The sequence below is a fragment of the Dunckerocampus dactyliophorus genome, chromosome 12, assembly GCF_027744805.1.
Source record: "Dunckerocampus dactyliophorus isolate RoL2022-P2 chromosome 12, RoL_Ddac_1.1, whole genome shotgun sequence".
In the NCBI taxonomy this organism is placed as follows: domain Eukaryota; kingdom Metazoa; phylum Chordata; class Actinopteri; order Syngnathiformes; family Syngnathidae; genus Dunckerocampus; species Dunckerocampus dactyliophorus.
This window is the reverse complement of record NC_072830.1, coordinates 30294167-30312142: the sequence shown is the minus strand read 5'-3', so window position 1 is coordinate 30312142 and position 17976 is coordinate 30294167. Positions and strand designations below refer to the sequence as shown.

General features: G+C 42.9%; 3 protein-coding genes across 5 annotated transcripts; 2 read left to right on the top strand and 1 right to left on the bottom strand.

Annotated features, from left to right (window-relative positions):
* Positions 1–451: 451 nt before the first annotated feature.
* On the bottom strand, positions 452–2116 carry get1 (guided entry of tail-anchored proteins factor 1). 2 transcript variants are annotated; one of them, XM_054793314.1, is made up of 6 exons: positions 1979–2116; positions 1732–1883; positions 1451–1616; positions 1262–1329; positions 1041–1155; positions 452–763 (listed from the first exon to the last, which is right to left on the bottom strand). In XM_054793314.1, the coding sequence occupies exons 2-6, from the start codon at positions 1873–1875 to the stop codon at positions 690–692; spliced, it is 567 nt and encodes a 188-aa protein (XP_054649289.1). In that variant the 5' UTR covers positions 1876–1883; positions 1979–2116; the 3' UTR covers positions 452–689. The 2 variants fall into 2 exon arrangements, with proteins under 2 accessions (XP_054649289.1, XP_054649290.1); XM_054793315.1 differs by lacking the exon at positions 1979–2116 and having other exon boundaries at positions 1732–1914.
* Positions 2117–2239: 123 nt separating this feature from the next.
* LOC129191679 (uncharacterized) lies at positions 2240–9121 on the top strand. Its single transcript, XM_054795254.1, has 6 exons — positions 2240–2372; positions 3135–3170; positions 5895–5921; positions 6015–6053; positions 8178–8297; positions 8374–9121. Exons 1-6 carry the CDS (start codon positions 2358–2360, stop codon positions 8428–8430), a joined length of 294 nt encoding a protein of 97 aa, XP_054651229.1. The 5' UTR covers positions 2240–2357; the 3' UTR covers positions 8431–9121.
* Positions 9122–13064: 3943 nt separating this feature from the next.
* trmt9b (tRNA methyltransferase 9B) lies at positions 13065–17352 on the top strand. 2 transcript variants are annotated; one of them, XM_054793840.1, is made up of 4 exons: positions 13065–13376; positions 15022–15203; positions 15269–15442; positions 15791–17352. In XM_054793840.1, the coding sequence occupies exons 2-4, from the start codon at positions 15047–15049 to the stop codon at positions 16678–16680; spliced, it is 1221 nt and encodes a 406-aa protein (XP_054649815.1). In that variant the 5' UTR covers positions 13065–13376; positions 15022–15046; the 3' UTR covers positions 16681–17352. The 2 variants fall into 2 exon arrangements, with proteins under 2 accessions (XP_054649815.1, XP_054649813.1); XM_054793838.1 differs by having other exon boundaries at positions 14946–15203.
* Positions 17353–17976: the final 624 nt, after the last annotated feature.

The following is a 17976-nucleotide window of genomic DNA, read 5'->3' as shown; positions in this document are numbered from 1 at the left end:
AGGTGTGTCCAAATCTTTTTGATCAACGGCTGCACACAGTGAGGAAAAGAAAAAGATACTTTTAAATAAATTAAAGATGCTAAAACCAATCCAGTGCAGGTCAATGTATGCTATCTGGAAACAACTCAGCTTTGTGTTATTAGCAACAAAGCAAATTAGTGCATCTCATTAATTTTTACAATATGCCAAGGGAAAAAATAAAATAAAATATATATATATATATATATATAAATGCTCGTCTGGGGGTCATTTTGGGGCCACACTTCCGACAGCTGTAGTTTAAGTATTGGTTTATTATATCACAACATAGCTGCAGTCTTGCTAATAAACAGTGGTGTTTTTCCTTTTGCCATTCAAGTAGTGTATTTATTTAAAACTGTAGACAGTAATATGCTAACATATACAATTGCTGCCATGTTTCATAGTGGAATGGAATGTATAACTGGAATGAATATGTAACAACAAAGCCTGTTTTTCCCCAAATGTTTTATTTTTAAAAAAAATTAAGACATTCCCAACTCTTAATTTAAAAATAAATACACAATACAATAAAATTTGCATAATAAACACCTCCACACAACGAAAGAACGGTATCACAGAACCAGACAGCCAGTACCAAAATGTGCGGCAATATGAGGATCTTAACTAAATACAGACTTTTATAGTTGCGGAGCTCGTTGTTGTTTTTCTTAACTGAAGGCATACAGACCAAGCGTAACTACTTTGTTGCACACTACCAACCAGCATGTGATCCCCACTCCACCTGGAAGAATGGAAGAGCGCCAAGTAAATTCAATGGATGCTAAATAGGTGGAATATAGTGTCCTATAGGACTGCACTGCAAAAACTGTGCATCACAATTTTCTTGCTTAAATTTGTATTTGTGACTCTCAGAGATGATGAAGGCAGTGTTTGTTTATGAACATTAAATACAATAAGTCATTGATATTTGAATTTCAATCTATATTAGATGGCATTTTAGTGTGAATCAAGGTTGCGCACGATTCTTGTGCAGCCCCAGTTCTGAATATGAATATTACCTGTGACCCCGGTTGGGAAAGCAACAAGACGCTCCATGGGGGCTATCCATTTACTAGGAACCACAGTCACTGGGTCAGAGTAGTACTTCCATATTAAGGAGATCATCAAAGCAGCCTGTACACACATTTCACAAATTAAAAAATCACTTTCTGCATTAATTCTTAAGAAAAAGGTGCATTTGTTATGAAAACTCTGAAAAGTTCTATGCGGACTGACCTACCTGCAGTATGTAGAAGACAATGCTGACAACCCATTTCATTTTGGCTTGTTGTGCAGTCCTGGATTTAACTGTCAACATGAGGAAACATCATCCCATTAACAGTTCCCATTGCATACTGTGCTGGTGCCAGTTTCGATACCGCATGAATCCCAACTCATGTCAGTCACAGCTACTTGCTTTGTCTCGTACCGTGTGTTTTCAGATTATTCGTCATCTTGTTGATTTTGCGCTCCAATCGAGCATATCGAGCAAACTCATCCATCATGCTGATTGACGACTGTTCCTTCTTCATTGCGTGGATTTCAGCCCTCATTTCGTTCTCCTGCTCGGCATCTTTTTGCACCATCTTACACAGCTTTAACAGACAACAAACATAGTAACTCGGAAGGCGAGGCAACGCCGACAAGCCCTGGGTGAAGCCAGATCATGTGCGTAGCCGTGCCTTACATTAAAGCGACATATATACTTACAAACGAGGAAATGCTCGGCAACAATGTTTTCATCAGATTGCAGAGAAAAACCGAGCCCAGCACAAGAAACCAGGCATAGCAAGCCGCCATGCTTACAAAGAAGCTGGTTTCTTCTTCTTCATCCGACTCAGAACCAATAGACATACTGCCACCTACAGGGCGTGCCAGTAATGAATGTGACGACCCTTTGAATACGTAAAGTGATTTTCAGTCTTTCGTCTGTTTTGAAAGGTTTGTGGTTGTTTACCTGTTCCTCTTAAAATGTGACTATGAATCACACCATATGGAGACAGAAAAATTTAGCTCGAAAATGACCGCATTCAAAATGGTGACTGGCATATCCACTTGTCCACACAGGTAAGTTGCTATGGTTCAAAAAGATATTGCCTCCTCCTCTAAACCAATCACCGTGAGAAGAAGGTGGGATTTAATTATTCCTACTTTATTGATAGGATAAGGCTTAAATCACGTTGACTGGGAGAGCCAATCCGGTTTCAGCTCGGTCTGGTATTGCTCCGACGTTTATTTGAAGTTGCAGGCAGAGTGTTTTGGAGGTAAATGCCTTAAAGGTGTGGCGTGTGCTGACTTAAATTTAAGTGTCAAAGACTCTCCACCAGCTAACAACAATGGGGAAAAAGAAGGTATGTGGCTTGTCAATGCGGCCTGAATTACTAACATTACCTCTTTTCGTCTGCATGCCATATTTTGACTGATTAGTGTATTGTATACTTCCGCCTCGTCGACGAGACAGGCAAATGTTGGTGGCGCCTTTTTATTCAGTGCGACGTTGTGTGGTTTTTAGTAGTATTTTAGTGCTGAGTTTAAAAAAAAACAAAGTCTTGCTTCTATTCAGGAGACAAAGGGGTGTAACCTCAGTCAGTCGAGACACAGGTTGTCGTTTGGAGGATCCGTTTTGTAAGAGTGTCAGTGAACGTCTCATGTACTTATCCGGCCTGCTTGCTTGCACTTGAATGTACCCACGAGTGCCACGTTGATTTATATTTTGCATGAATTGTTTTTATTCTTACACATTTCGACCGAAAAAAATGCAAATGCGCTTCGTCGTTGTCCTTTTCTGTCGGAGAGCGATGGCAGCCTATAAAAAGACACCACTGTCTCCCGTTTTTTCATGAACAAAGCCTGTGCAGTCACGTCGCGTTTTGTTTTTACAATTTCATCGGCACGTTTTTTTAATCTGCTGGCTCTGTGTGGGTGTGTGGAAGGAGGTGCATGCCGGAGGTGGCGCGTACTCTTCCTCTTTTAAAACGACCAATCGCGCTACACAAACACACTCAAGAATGCCCCCCTCCCCCACTTATTGCATAATATCGTTATGTCTTCAGGGTTAGGAGTGTTTTGTTGTTCTTAAGGTTTTCTTTTTGTCCATTTCTGTTTCCTCATAGAGTACAGCAGAAGCTGCTGCAGATGAAACTCCAGTGGTTAGTATTGAAGAATTATCTGAATGTTCCCGACTCCTGTTTCCATTCAAAGGAAACTACAGGGTGTCCGGACACAAAGGAAATGAATCTTGCAAAGCGCACAAATGTTCGTATCGAATATGTTATTTGTTAACATTACCAATAAATGAGATATCGAATCTTTTGATTTCTTGAAAATACTTTAATACTTTAGGGACATCCTGTAGTTGACTCAACAGCACCTCTGCTGGTTGCAGCGGAGTAGTGAACTCCATTTTACATCACATTAAGTGCAATTCTTAATATAGGTGGCCCTACGGGCACATTTCAATAAATTAGTGATGCAAAGATTATTTGATTTTGAGGAGTCAAATTCAAATACTCCTTTCCACTGTGGCTGGTTCAGACTAGTTTTTCAGTGCTTTTGCTTTCCATTGTCAAGGCACCACAGGGGTGCAGAACTGGAGGTGTCCCCTCCCCTCTCACCTGTCTCCAAAAGCGTGCTAGGCTGAGTGCTGAACGGTTTGCATAATGAAGTGGGGGAGGCATGACCACAAGTAAATACGCTCCATTTCAACATGACTTGATTTTTATTGTAAATATGAGGGTCAGCGCAAACTTTATATTAGCTGGCAAATGCCCGATCAAGGACATTTCTTGCTTTTCATCCAGTCATTGAACAAAATCAACAATTCATTGTGTGGCTCACACTGAGCTCCCTTTTTTGCTATTTCCTGTTTGGAGGCGTCACCCCTGTGACATAATGACCCGGATCCCCAGGACTATGGAAAGTGAAGCTGGTGTAGAGTTAGTTCACAACACCAGCCCCAAAGTTTGCTACGGTGGAACAGATACAATAGATCAAATAAAGCCTCTGGTTTTGAATTGAACTTTTCAAATATTCTAACTTACAGGGGTGCACCTGTACCATCCTTATCGGTAAGGCCAAAGCGATTTGTGAAAAAGACACAGTGTTCACTTAAGCAATACTTCAATGTTTAGCAGTTGGAAGCACATATATTCCAAGGATTACAAAAAAAGTTAGCTATTTTTGTGTTGAACGAACAAAATGCATTTGCCCAGAACCAGTTGAACCACAAATGAGGAATTTTAAGTTGTAGTTTGTAGTACTACAGTAGTTTGTACAGTCGTCCCTCGCTATATTGCGGTTTCGAACATGGCTCCTTTTTATCGTGGTTGTTTTAATAAAAAATTAAATGATGGGTGTTTCGTGGTTGACCACGGCCTATTATCTGTTTAAAAAAAACAAACAAACAAACACACGCACACATTTAAGCAAATTGTATATATTTGCCCAAATGAAGTATTTCAAGCATAAAAATGGTTAAATGAAATATAGTCTAAGCTATTAAGACCACCATTCAACTTGTGAATGTAGTATTCTACATTGGTCACTAAGTGGCAGTATTTGTTCGGTGAGACAAGCACCAGACTTGATCGCCGGGACAACAGGCTTTTATTGGAGTTTAAAGTGACAGTTTGGATTTTTTGACATTAAGTTCAAGAGATTTAAGAGTTTTATTGTCATATGCACAGTAAAACTGGTAGTTCTGTATGCAATGAAATTCTTGTTCTGTTCACTCTCCCAAAGAAAGAAAGAAAAACACAAGAAAATGAATAAGAACAGAAGAAACATTAATACCAATAAATTAAGCAGCAACAACAGAAGGGACATTAGCTTTTCCAAAATGGGGACTTGGAAGAGCCTTCAAAGCACCTTTCATGTTGCTGTAGACTTAGTACAGGATGCTATTTGCCCTCGTGGGAAAGCCTACATGCTGGTAACATTCGGGGAGAACAGTCCCGAGGCTCTGTGTCCACAAGACGCTGAAGTCCGATCTCCCCGGCAAGTGGCAAATGTCCCCAACCGGACCGCCGCAGGCCGCCCCTCCTGCCTCATCTCCGCCCCCGACGCTTCGCTCGCCGGGCATTCAGCTCACCAGGCCTGCAGGCTGCTGCGTCCTCCCGACGCAGAAGAAAGCCAGTCCGAGAGGTTGAACGAAAACCCATGGTGAACCCCGCCGATGTTCAAAAGTTGTCTCTATGTTGCAATGCAATGCAGCACGTTGAATGTCCAATATGAACAACAAAATAGAAAAAAAACAGGAGAGTGAAACAGAGACGTCTGCCACGGAGGGCACCATCTTGCTGATAAGTTGTATGACATCCCCTTCAGAAGTGTAGTGTATCAACAGTGAGCCCCCCACCTTGTTCTGTGAGTGGAGTTCTGGTGAAGGAGGACCGTAGTTCCGGTTAGTTGTTGGGGTCACTTAAGTAAAGAGTTTGGCTTCTCAAAACAATGTGCGTTCAAAAGAGTCATACATTTGCATCACAAAACCGTTGCTAACAAAAAAAAGCCAGACCTCTCGGTCGCTCTGTGTTATTTAGTCTCCGTTCTTATCACTATGCGCTCTCACCTGTCCATTGTTGTGTGCGTATTCCACTGTCTTTACATGCGCGGAAGGCGACTGCTGTCCCGTCGCAGCAGTCGCTCTCCGCTGTGGAACACGTACACAACATGGGCAGGCGAGTGATCTCACAACAGGAACAATAACAAAGGTTACTGTTTGCGGCCATAGCCAAGCTAAAACTCAACTCTGAATACCCAACTTCCTGTCCGCCAGGTAAATTACAAAATCTGGAACCAGTTTACTGTGATGAACGAGGGATTGCTGTACATATTATATCTAATTTATCTAATTAACAAGCAATGTTCTCCTACAGCTGAGAAAGTCTCAACGGTTGTCGGACGTAAGTTTCACCCATTCTTGATTTTTCTCTTTGATATCGTTCTGATGGTCTTAACGTGTCCCATGATGATACAACTTGTTTTGTGTGTCACAGAAAGAGTCACAACAGCCGAAACCAGAGCCAATGAAGAAGGTAAGTGCACAAAGGAATAGACATTTTCTGCATGAACTCGTAGTGGCCGCAAGTGTTTATTGGAGGTAAGACATCATGGGTAAGCCTTTATTTGCATACTTGCAGCCCAGAAAGAGTATTTAAGAATAATATTTTACTTTCTAATCATTCTTCCAAGTGCGCGCTAGGCTGCGTTCACAGCTGTGGTTCAGTACTTTGGTCCAGAACAAAAATTTGAAAAAGATATTTGGTGCAGTTAGAACTTGATTGGACAGCTTTGGTGACATATTATATTATTTAATATACTGTAGCTCAAATGCAGTAATCGCTTGTTTATTGTGGGTAATTGCTTCCAGACCGTGATAAGAGTTTTCCTGCCAAGTAGGATTCCTTATTTATAAATGGACTATTTTCATAATTAGAGAATAAGAATCCTGCTTACAACCTTCTAAATATGTTTTTCAACATTATTAGACCACTCTAGACATGAAATAACACCCCTATAGTCACCGTTACAGTCATATTAGCCAATATAGTAGACATAATTTCTGGTGTATAACTTACTACTTTTGTCTGAAACTTTGAACCCTGCGGCTTATACAGCGGTGCGGCTAAATTATGGCTATGTTCCAATCTCGTGACATCTCTTATACTTCAGAACTACTACTAATCATTTAAATACCGTGCCGCTAGTGAGTCAGTTAGGAAACGGTAGCTCTTTCTTTAGCAGGAGCCAATCATGAGCTACAAGGGAACTCATGACGAGCTCGGCAACACATCGGAAATCGGAGGAGGTCAATATAACAGTCTGACTCTGTCATCTTACGAAGAACACTAAAATCATCACACAACTAAACTAAACACTCTAAAGGTAGCTAGGCAATATACAAGACAAGTACCAATACGAGTTTTAAAAAATGACTATTTTAACTTGTTCCCATAATGCATTGTTCCCAGCAGAGGAGTTCATTGTCCAACGGCTGCCATGCAGCCATGGCAAGATTACTATTGCAACAACAAATCCTGTCTCGCCACGGCCTAAACCCAGCTCACGTTCCCTTTTCGTGGGCGAGCAGTCCAACGTTTGGTGAATTGTGCTTCACAATGACAGGAAGAGCCGACATGGAAGGCTTGAAAAGCGGCGTCGCTATGAACGCTTGGCCGCCACAAGCCAGTTTATCCCCGTGGTACCTTTTCTGACACCTCCTGCTTAAAACCCAAAAAGTCAGAAGGATCGCGAGGCCCTGCTTTCACGGTCTGTTCTCATACTGAGAATCAAGATCAAGTGAGCTTTTGCCCTTTTAACCTTGTTATGCGTTTTCCCGTAGTTCATGATTGGCTCCTGTCAAATAAACTACTATGTCATTTTATGATGCGGACAAGTGCGGCTTATAGTCCGGTGCAGCTTATATATGCACAAATCTGTTTTTCTCCCTCGCTTTAGTGGGTGCGGCTTAAACACCTGTGCGTCTTATACACTGGAAATGATAGTAAATAAGCTATTGAAGACATAAATAAGGTTGTTGCTATAAATGTGTCCTCTTGGGGAGCTGAGTGCCGGGCAGACAGGGGGTTCAGAGTTGCGTTTTTAGGTTGGCGCGGGTTATGGCCGTGACAGTAGCGTGTGCCTGTTATTTCAGTGATCAAGTCTAATTTTTGTGTGTCTCACAAAAATTGGCACCTAGTGGCCATTGTAGTATACTGTATAACATTTACAGCATCTTTGCAAACCTTATATTTGTATTTAAGTTCATTTAGCCATTTTTATGATTGAAAATGCTTAATTTAGACAAAAAAAGTAACATTAGCTTCAAGGTGCACATTTTTTGACAAATAGGCCGTATTTAACCACAAAACGGCATGATTTATTAATATATTTAAACCGCGACAGCCGCAAAATAAGAATCGTAAAGTGGCGACTGTATTCCAAACGCATTCACAACTGGACCAACCGAACAGCACGAGCACACCAGAGTTCGTTTTAACCAAATGAAAGCACCGTTTTCATTGCTTTGTGGTCTGCCACAACACGTTATTGAAAGAGATCCGTTTGCCATTCTATTTACCCAAATAGAGGCAAACAGATGATAGAATAGAATATTCAAGTGGCCGTGCTACATACCGCTTGGTTTGTTTCTGTTTTAGGTGGTTAAGACCAAAAAGGTGAAGGGTCCGGCAAAGGACAAATCAGAGGAGACGAAAGAGGAACCTCAGGATGAAAGAAAAGAGGCCCCTGCTGAAGACGGAAAGGCCCAAGTTGAAGAGGTATGTCACCTTTCAACAAGTGAAACGTCCTCTACTGTCAAAAGTACACAGGTCCTTCATCCTCCTCCTTTTGCAGGCCACTGCTGAAAATGGAAAGGAGGAGAAAGACGAAGATCAGAAAGCAGCCGAGTAGTGCACCCTCCATGCTTCTTAAATGCCAAGTGCACATCATATTTTCAACTGCTATTTTCTGAAGCGTTTTTAGCGACATGAATGCAGAGATGCATTTTAATTCTGTCTTCAAATGCCATTTGATTTCATGGCTGCGATGAAGGGAATATGTTGGCCTTTGTGTTGGCCTGTGTTCCACCTGTTGTGTTCCTCCCTTGCAGACTTCTGTTGCTTTTAGGCTGTAGTTTTCAACCCTCATCAGAAAGCTGATGTAAAACTCTGAATTAGCTTGGAGCTTCAAGGGATTTTTGTAAACCGTACTGTTTTTAAACTCATACCACCTTACTATCGCTGTGCTTGTTAAACTGAATGATTTAAACATGAGTGTTGTGTTTCGTCTTGATTTTTGTTGTTTGATGTTAAATCATGATTTTTAGTGCTAGAATTTCTTTAGTTGCATCATAAGAGAGAAACTGCTGTTTGAATTTTTAAAAATCTCATGTTGCAGTCTATGCACCTGGTGATGGTACATTTCTAGTCCTCCGCTTCACTAAATGCGACTTAACTCACATTTCCACTACGGTCGACAAAAATAATGTGCTACGCATTTGTGGATATATTCTTTGTGACTTCGGGACATTTCCCCACCCCTCATTGTTATTCATTGTTTTTGTTTTTTCACGGTTAATAAAGACATCCTTTTACATTAATAAGGTTTCATGTTTTAAAAGAATGATGAGGTAAAGGTGTGTGTGGGGGGGGGAAACAGTTTAGGAGTCCCAAATGTGTTCTCGAATGAATGGGGCAGGTTGGGTTGTCACCGGCCAAAACAACTATGAGTTCTGCCAGAGCATGTTTGAGATCATTTGGTGCAGTATCCCCTGTGACCGCAAGGTGGTGCATGCAAATCAAACTAAGTGGATTCCTTGGTCCATTCGGAGGTAATAAGTATAAGAACTAAGACTGGCATGTTCAACACTCGTTTTCACCAGGAAACTACGTATTTTGCCTACCTTTCTTTAGTTTCCTGTATTTTAACTTCCATGAAATATAAATCTGGTTCTGCCAGAGCAGCACAGCTTCTGGATGTACCGTACATGCTACATAATACATCCTGTAGCCGATAAAGTTCGGCCTTCAAAGAAACACGGCTCCACCACAGTGAGTAGGCAGTTGGGGGCTGGTGGAAGACCACAATTTTCTTTATTTTTCCTCATTTTCCGGAGAGTTCCCCTTATTTCCAAATGCAAATGTAAAGAACTCAAACAAAGTACAGAGATGAGAAAAATTCAAAAAACAATCCAAGAAGTTGATGTTTGCTAAATACAAGGCAGAAGAGTCTTGATCATCACAATGATTGTTCTGTCAGGTTTATTTTTTTTTGTTTATAAAAAAAAAGAAAGAAAAAAATGTTTATAAAAAAGTTTTGTTCTTTATTCACATTTATTATAAGCATTTATTTATTTATCTATTATTAGTATTACTATTATTAATGTATATGTATATATATATATGTGTGTGTATATGTATGTGTGTGTATATATATATATATATATATATATATATATTTTTTTTTTTTTTTTCCCTTTGGGAGGGGTGTCTTACCGTTATCTATTATGTATTATCCTGACTATTACAGAAAACATGACATGGAATGCAGGAAGTGAACTACATGTACTGTACTAGATGTAGAATAGATGGGGGGTAGGATTAAATAAGCTTTGTTTCTTCCTACTCCTTTTGGACATGTGGAACTATGAAAAAATGATTCATGAGATGTATTCCATTGGAACCTTCATGTTCAAATAAACTTAACCAAACCAAACCAAACCAAATGTGGACAGGTATGTTTCATGGCTACAGTGTAGGGCTGCTGTCTTCTCTATTTATCCTGTGATACGTCTTTGGTGGGGACTGAGCGCATGATTTGCAATTCTCTGCAAAAACACTGAGAGCAGTGTTTTCTTTGGAGTGAGCAACCACAACTCTCATTTAGCTAGCTATTTAGCTCCTGTGTAGTAGTAGTAGTGAACAATGGTGACTTATGTGACATCCAGATCATTGCTGGAGCGAGAACTGATCTTTTTGAAACATCAGTCGCTTTTATTGTACGCTCCATTATTTGCTCCGTTGTTTCTGTTGTTTTGTTGTCCTGAAAAAAGCCGACCAATCACAGCTCTGCTGTCCGCGTCTCTGTTGACACAAAGTTAGAATTTTTGGGAAGTGCACGTGAAGCTCCCTGAAGAGTTTGGAAGGGGAGGAATGAGCTGTGAGTGTAGCGGAATTCAGCCTTTAAGGTCATAAAACATTGGATACGGTTGGGTGTGTGCAATATCAAACTGTGTCCACCAGATGGTGGAAATGAGTCAACTTCTCAAGCAGGTTTTTTGCCTTTCTTGGTTAGAATAAAGGCAGTCCTTCTCAAATGCTTCCTCCTGGCAGACTATGACCTCCATTCTAATTGTCTTGATGTGCTGCCAGATGGGTAAGGCACCACCACTGTGGTCACAGACGTACAATTGTTTTGAATGCCAATTTGTTGTTAAATTTTTTAAAGCTAGATGGGGTTCATTTTGCAATATGTGATGTTCCTTCCCAGCCAGCACAGACAGAACAAGGACAAAAAACACATAAGTCAATCAATATGTAGCCACAGACAACCATATTCAAAACTAACTCCATCCACACATCCATTTTCTGCACCGCTTATCCTAATTAGGGTCGCGGGGGTATGCTGGAGCCTATCCCAGCTGACTTCGGGTGAGAAGCGGGGTACACCCTGGACTGGTCGCTATATAGGCAAGCAATCATTCACGCTCGCATTCATACCTATGGACAATTTAGAGTCTCCAATTAACCTAACATGCATGTTTTTGGAATGTGGGAAGAAATCGGAGTATCTGGAGAAAAAACGCACGCACGGGGAGAACATGCAAACTCCACACAGAGATGCCCAACGGAGATTCGAACCCAGGTCTTCCCATCTCCAGACTGTGTGGCCAACATGCTAACCACTCAGCCAAATAGTGGAATTAAAGGTTTTGACTTTTTTTTTTTTTTCTCCGATTACCACTGACAAAGTATTTGGTCAAGCATATAACATTTCTACCCAACAGCCACGCAGGGATGGGCATCAGGTTAGCAGGAGACTGTTGTCACCAGGCACAGATATTATACTACGTATTATATTATCATACATCTTAGCCAAATAGAAGATATGTGTAAGAAGCAAATACGTGGCATGTTACACCCATGACACAGTAGCATCGGCTCATTCGATTGTGCCGGTGTCCAGTTAGTGTGCTCTTACCACGGTATGTGGTTTGACCCTTGCCTCCCTTTTGGATTTCAGTAACTTCCCTGTTCTTCAGCAACCAATCACCCAACCTCAAAGTGTCATTGCCACATGACACAGTTGTGTTGTTGCTGTGGTTTTAGCACCTTACTCCCCTTGGGGGGAAGCTGATAGGCTAAGACTTTTAAGGCCATGCCAGTTATTTATGGCAAGGAAGCTACTTAATTGTCTGGTTAGTTTGTCTGGTTAGTGTGTAGTTTGGGCTGTAAGACCTCAAGTCTGTTCACACAGAGCTTTAACTGTCTCTCTGGCTACATTGTGAGCATCCAGGGCAGAGACATGTGCACCGCTTTCCTACGTGCGTTATGGTTTCGTGGTTCTTATTAGCAAATCACATTTTTTGAGTGCAATTTTATTAGCACATTTTCCCAGATTTTTTTTTTTTGTCAAATTATGGAGTTTTCATTCTGAGGGTTCCACTGCATTAGAGTGTTGCAGGTGCATTGAATGAAGTCTATTGCAGTGTGGCTCCAAAGTCCTTGGCCTTTCCTTCAAGGTTTTTCTTCACTATGGCACGTGGTTATTGGTTAGTGGTATATATTTCTTTTACTCAGAGAAATGTGTGCGGTCAGCCTGCAGCACAGAGGCTGTTGATGGTCCTTGAAAGGCAAACATAATGTTGGACTGTGCCTGGCTGATTGAATAGATTTGATGAGACACAGTGTGACACACTGTATGCATCGATCTCAGTCTCGTGTATTTATGTTGGCTGTATTGTGCTTGCGTGTGCAAACGCTTGTGCTGATGACGTGATGAGTCGCTACAATTAGGCCTACAGACAGAAAGGCAACATAGTATTCAATGAAAACATGAAAAAAATACAATAGTGTCAGTTTCAAACTAGACCTGTGATGTAAAAGCTGCACTGTGCACTTGGCAGCAATTCATTATTTCCTGATAAACTATATTTTTTGGGGAGAGAGCTGTTTGTGTGCGTGTACTAAGATCGTATTGTTTATTGTAGTTGTCACGTGGGGCCGGGAGCCAATGAAATGCGGGCTCTGGTACTACAGTGTGCAGCTTATACACTAATCAATCCAGTAAAGTCACCATAACACGCGCAAAACACGGCCTCACTTGCTTTCAAAATAAAAGCCTTACGCTGTGCTTCGCATACAATAATGTGCGACTGTGTGGGGAAATCGACATTAAATATTTAGATGAGCAAAATACAACACGTGGTTAACCTACACTGTAATGGAATATGCAGAGCACTGTCCCGTGCCATGCAATAAGGGAGAGGTTAATGTTTGATTTGATTGTTTCAAGCAAACCGGAAGTACCTCTCCGCACTCTCCCACAGTCATCGCAGGTGTTAACTTGAGCTTGAAACAATGATGAGGAGGAGGATGGCTACAAAGCCGTCCGGCGGTTCGTTCTCGTCGGGCGGTCGCGCACAGCAGCGGCAAAGACGACTCGTTCCTCCATTCGAGTGACGTGACGTAGACTCGCTACGTGCGAACATGTACCCGGTGCCTTGGGGAGCGGGTGCGTGGCGGCCCGGTGGCAAAGCCACCAATTAGGGATCGGGAAGTTCACCTACAGCGACCCGAGCGAGGGCCTCCCCACAAGCCGCCTGACATTGCTTACTTCTTTTGAACCCTTCGTGGTTGGTAGGTGGCTTTTACATTTTAGTTGCAATACGTTCTAATTGTGTGGCTTCAAGTGAACGCTGGTGCAGTCTGCGACACATGTGGTGACTGAATGAATGCCAAAGGATTTGATTGTGGCGCTTTAGGAACCAGATGCCATTGCATTGCATTTAACTTGAAACTAAATAACATCTCTTGCAATGCATTTCTGTGACGTTGCATCCATTTAATTAACTAGCTAGTTTGAATCAAGTGCACTGTCTTACTGAGGAGCAACATGCTTGCAGCAATGAGAAGATCCCTAGTTAAATAGTCAAGTTGAGTCATGACTTCCAGGCACGTTGGACGGCTAAACCTGTTTGTCTGTGGTGGGGCGCATTTGCAGCATGACAGTGCAGGCCAGGCTGTTCCATCAGCCATAAGTGACAGTAATGGTGTTGGAGCACAGCTGAGGTTTTGACCTCTGGCTCAGCGGCCCTAACTGCTTCTACACTGACCTTCGTTCATTTGTTAAACCGTTTGTTGTTGTGTCTGTATCCTGGAGTACCTAGCAAGGCACGTATTACTACTAAAGGTGCCTTACTACATAGCTCTGTTACAAAAACAGTTCACGTTTGCAGTCTTTGCTTTTTAGTTGCTATTGTCAGACTGAGGCAGCCTCCCTGCTGCTGATTACATAATGAGCACCTCTCTGTAGTGAGGAGGAGGGGGACACTCCGGCAGAATAGAAGACAGGCAACGCTGAAGGATGCAAGATTACAGCGTTACATAAGGGATGTTTTCCTTCCACTTGGATGAGATGATGCGAAGGGTAGCGCTCAGCAAACAGGCCCGTGGAGGGCTTTGCATCCATCATCCATTATTTGCATTGTGTGTCCCTAGTGCACAGTGTGTGTTTAATGTTCCAAAGGGCCGGTTCCCAACATCCAAGGACGTGTCGAGCAAATGTCTGTGATGACAGGGTGACCTCATCAGCAGAGTGCACCCTGCATCATTAGGTTGTGGCGTGCTCAATAGATCCTGGCGCGATTGTGCAACAAATTAGCCCCTTGTGCACTAATTGACGGATGGAAAGATCATTCTGCATGTGTGACAGAAACTGAATCCAACTGGGGGAAGGGACAACTGAAGGATGCCAAGTGGGATGCATCGTGGCTGTCCATGACCATACAGATCATCCTCATTGCTAATCAGTGTTGTGAAAAAGCCACTATGATTGATCCAATAGAAAAGACAGGAGGCCCTGCTGTTCAAACATAGCAGCAGCCACTGTGATGGAGGGTCCTGCAGTGCTGGAGGACTAATGCAATAAACCTGCAAGTCCATCCACATCTCCTCCTCAGCCTCGGTGAATGTTGTCTAAGGTGACCTCGATGGCACAAATGTGAGCCGACGCTTTATATCTGCCACCAACTCCAGTAACAAGCTACATACATGTCCTTCAGCACAAGCGTGTATTTTAATAGACGGAGGGTTTCTGCTGTGACCTTTTTTTTTTTTTTTTTTTTTTAAAACATCAGTCTCCCTCCTCGCTGCATCGCCAACTTGGCATTAATTGCAGTTAATGCGCACTTTTTTTTTTGTCCGCAGGCGACTGATGACATTTTAAATGTGGCCGCCTCCATTAAATGAAGTGCTACATCCCGTTCACCTCCCCTTCCCGCAGGCGTGATGCTGCGAGACATTTGCTCATGATGGAGGAGGCTGCCAGCCAGCTGGAACGAGACCATGTGCACAGCGTCTATGACAAGATTGCTCCCTACTTCAACGACAGCCGCTACAAGGCCTGGCCCAAGGTTCGACAGTTCCTGCTGGACCAGCCCCCGGGGAGCATCGTAGCTGATATCGGTGGGTAATTTGACGGCCGAGAGCTCATTGATTTATCTCGTCATGGATGGTCTTGATGTCGGCAGGCTGTGGTAACGGCAAGTACCTTGACATCAACAAGGAGGTGTTGAAGCTGGGCTGTGATGTTTGTCGCCCCCTGGTGGACTTCGCCTGGAGTCGAGGACACGAGGTCCAGATGTGCGACGGGCTCCACTTGCCTTACAGAGACAGCTGCTTCGACGCTGTGCTCTCCATTGCAGGTGACTACTGTAGCATTATGTTAATGCTAAAGCTGCATTTGAGCTAACTGTGAGGTAGAAAATGTCTTAACAAGGTTTGATCACAAAGCGCTCGCTGACGTCCAGCAGTATGATGTACATTTAGGATCGGTACACTACAAGCTAGCCAGGGGTGTGTACAAGTTACAGAAGTTCCTCTGTAAAAATGTCATGCATTTGAATAAGAGACTGTGTACGTAATTTGGGCTGGTATTGCTCATGAAGATACATTGGATTACAGCTGTGAAAAATGCTAAGGTAAATGTATGGCTTTAATAGCTTGTTCAGGCTAACAATGTGTTACCAGACAAATGTCTGTTTCTGTTGCAGTCATCCACCATTTGTCCACCAAAGAACGTCGTATCCGAGCAATAAAAGAGATGGCTCGCACGCTCCGAGCAGGGGGACGCATCATGATCTACGTGTGGGCCATGGAGCAGAAGCATCGCAAATTTGAGAAGCAGGACATCTTCGTTCCGTGGAACCCCAACCCTCTTTGGCCCTCTGCTTTCAAGCCGAGACGGAGGGCAACGGCACAGAGTGTAAGCGAAGCCATAGATGGCGGTGACAAGCACAGGAAAGTCAGAAGCACATCCTCCATGGGGGATGAGGAGCTCGCTGGCGCTGCGCCTCCGCCGAGCACACACAAACTCTGGTTCTTCTCCCGCTCCCTGGATTCTGTGTTTGACTTTGGAAGCTTGGCCATCTCTCATTCTTCCTCCAGAGAGCTCAGCGCTTTATCGCCCACAGGGGTGGAGAACGGGGGGTTCACGGCGGGGCTGCGGGGGCGAGGACGAGGCCTCATCAAGCAGTTCTCCAGCTTCTTCTTTCCTCTGTCTGTCATCGGATCCGAGGATGTCTTCGACTCGAGCACAGATCTGCACAAGGAGCCCAAAGATCCAGACGCGAAAGAGAACCGGAGTATCTCTTTAGCGCAGGAGTGCGGCTCTCTGGCACTGCCCGATCTCGTCCCTTTCCAGAGTGAGCATCTGAGGGAGGCTGATGAGGAAGGGGATGACAGGTTGCGGGATGAGCAGCAGCAAAGCACACAGAGTCCTCAGGTGGACGGCTCCTGCCTGAGGTACTATCATGTCTTCAGGGAAGGGGAGCTGGCCGAGCTGATCAAGGATCATGTGGAGGAACTCCGCATCCAACAGGCCTATTTTGATCACGCAAACTGGTGCGTGGTGGCCGAGAAAGTAGAGCCGTGGAAGATGTGATTCTTCTTGGATTTCATGTAATCTGATGGTCTGCCTCTGAGTTTTAGCACAGTTTTTACTCCACTGGTTGGTGACGATTCCTGGAATTGTCATTGTGGAATTTTCAAGTCTTTAAAATGACTTTAAAAAAAAAGTTGTCAAAATGACTCCGTGGCTGCAACGCACGACTGTTCACTTTTAAAAATTCTTTGTCTTTGTGTGGACCGTGCACAGCAGAGCAGCGTGTATGAAGTGTTTATTCCAGTAGCGCTCTAATGTGTTTTGTGTTTTCTCTTTTTAATAGTCTGCAACAGAATCCGCTTCCTCTTTGGACTTGAATAAGCCAAAGTTTGCAATGTCTTAATGCTTTTGTTTTTAAACTAATTTTGCCTTTTTATCGTGAAGTCTGTGGTTTACATGTGCATGCATGAGGAGCTATCATTCTCCCCAATAAATGCTTGATGTTGCCGTCTGTGTACTCGCGTGTGGTCCCGTGTAGAAATGGAACATAGCGATGGACTGCCTCCATATACTGTGAATAAACACTGCACTGTACCATGAGTATGTCGCTGCTTGACGCCAACTATTAATACTTTCGAAAACTTGAAACATTGTGCCAAGGAGGTGTGTTTTCTTTGTTTGCGTGACACATGTTTTTTTCTTGATTAAAAGTTTTTGTTCAGTACAGTACAACTCTGTTGTGTAGTGTTTCACACATGTGCTCCATGCTTAGTACCCATACTGTTCTTAATGGCAGTGAGGTAGTCAGCAGGTTGTTGAATGTCTTAAAAGCAAATTGTTTCAAGTGGATACATCAAAACAATGTTACTGTTTCCACAAAGAAAGCTGTGTGATCGCCCCCTGTGCTCACGTCTTTAACAGTAGTTAAGTTTAAATAGAAGTTCTGAGGCTCTTGTCATTAGATTATTAGGTACACATGCACAATGTACCTGCAAAGGGTATGATTTCAAAAGACCCCCCCAGTATAACTGAGGGTAAAAATACGCTAGACCCCACCTGATGGATACTCGGTGTCAATAAGGTTGAATTACCACCCCAAATTACTGATAATCTGTCCAGATTTTGATGTGTTGCATGTTTATGCTGAAATGAGACAAGAACGTGGCGAGAGTTGTGTTGGAGAAATTCAACACATTTTTGTTGTAATTTTTGAGGAAAGACGAGGTTCGTGGTAACTTCTAGCATAGAAATATTTGTGGGCATGGAGCTTTTTGTCAAAATGTAAATAGTACCATAAAGAATGCCATCTGGCTCTTGCAAGGTCTTTTTCCTGTGTCATTTCCACTTAAGAAATCT

What these genes read in the sequence shown, in the direction of transcription:
- get1 (XM_054793314.1), bottom strand. Translation starts at nt 1,875, where the DNA reads ATGTCTATTGGTTCTGAGTCGGATGAAGAAGAAGAAACCAGCTTCTTT. An exon ending in GAATAATCTGAAAACACACG is followed by an intron (nt 1,330 to 1,450) that starts GTACGAGACAAA and finishes TCATGTTGACAG; the next exon opens with TTAAATCCAGGACTGCACAA. An exon ending in TTGTCTTCTACATACTGCAG is followed by an intron (nt 1,156 to 1,261) that starts GTAGGTCAGTCC and finishes ATGTGTGTACAG; the next exon opens with GCTGCTTTGATGATCTCCTT.
- LOC129191679 (XM_054795254.1), top strand. An exon ending in CTGCAGATGAAACTCCAGTG is followed by an intron (nt 3,171 to 5,894) that starts GTTAGTATTGAA and finishes GTTCTCCTACAG; the next exon opens with CTGAGAAAGTCTCAACGGTT. An exon ending in AGTCTCAACGGTTGTCGGAC is followed by an intron (nt 5,922 to 6,014) that starts GTAAGTTTCACC and finishes TGTGTGTCACAG; the next exon opens with AAAGAGTCACAACAGCCGAA.
- trmt9b (XM_054793838.1), top strand. Translation starts at nt 14,984, where the DNA reads ATGAAGTGCTACATCCCGTTCACCTCCCCTTCCCGCAGGCGTGATGCT. An exon ending in GAGCATCGTAGCTGATATCG is followed by an intron (nt 15,204 to 15,268) that starts GTGGGTAATTTG and finishes TGATGTCGGCAG; the next exon opens with GCTGTGGTAACGGCAAGTAC. An exon ending in CGCTGTGCTCTCCATTGCAG is followed by an intron (nt 15,443 to 15,790) that starts GTGACTACTGTA and finishes TTTCTGTTGCAG; the next exon opens with TCATCCACCATTTGTCCACC.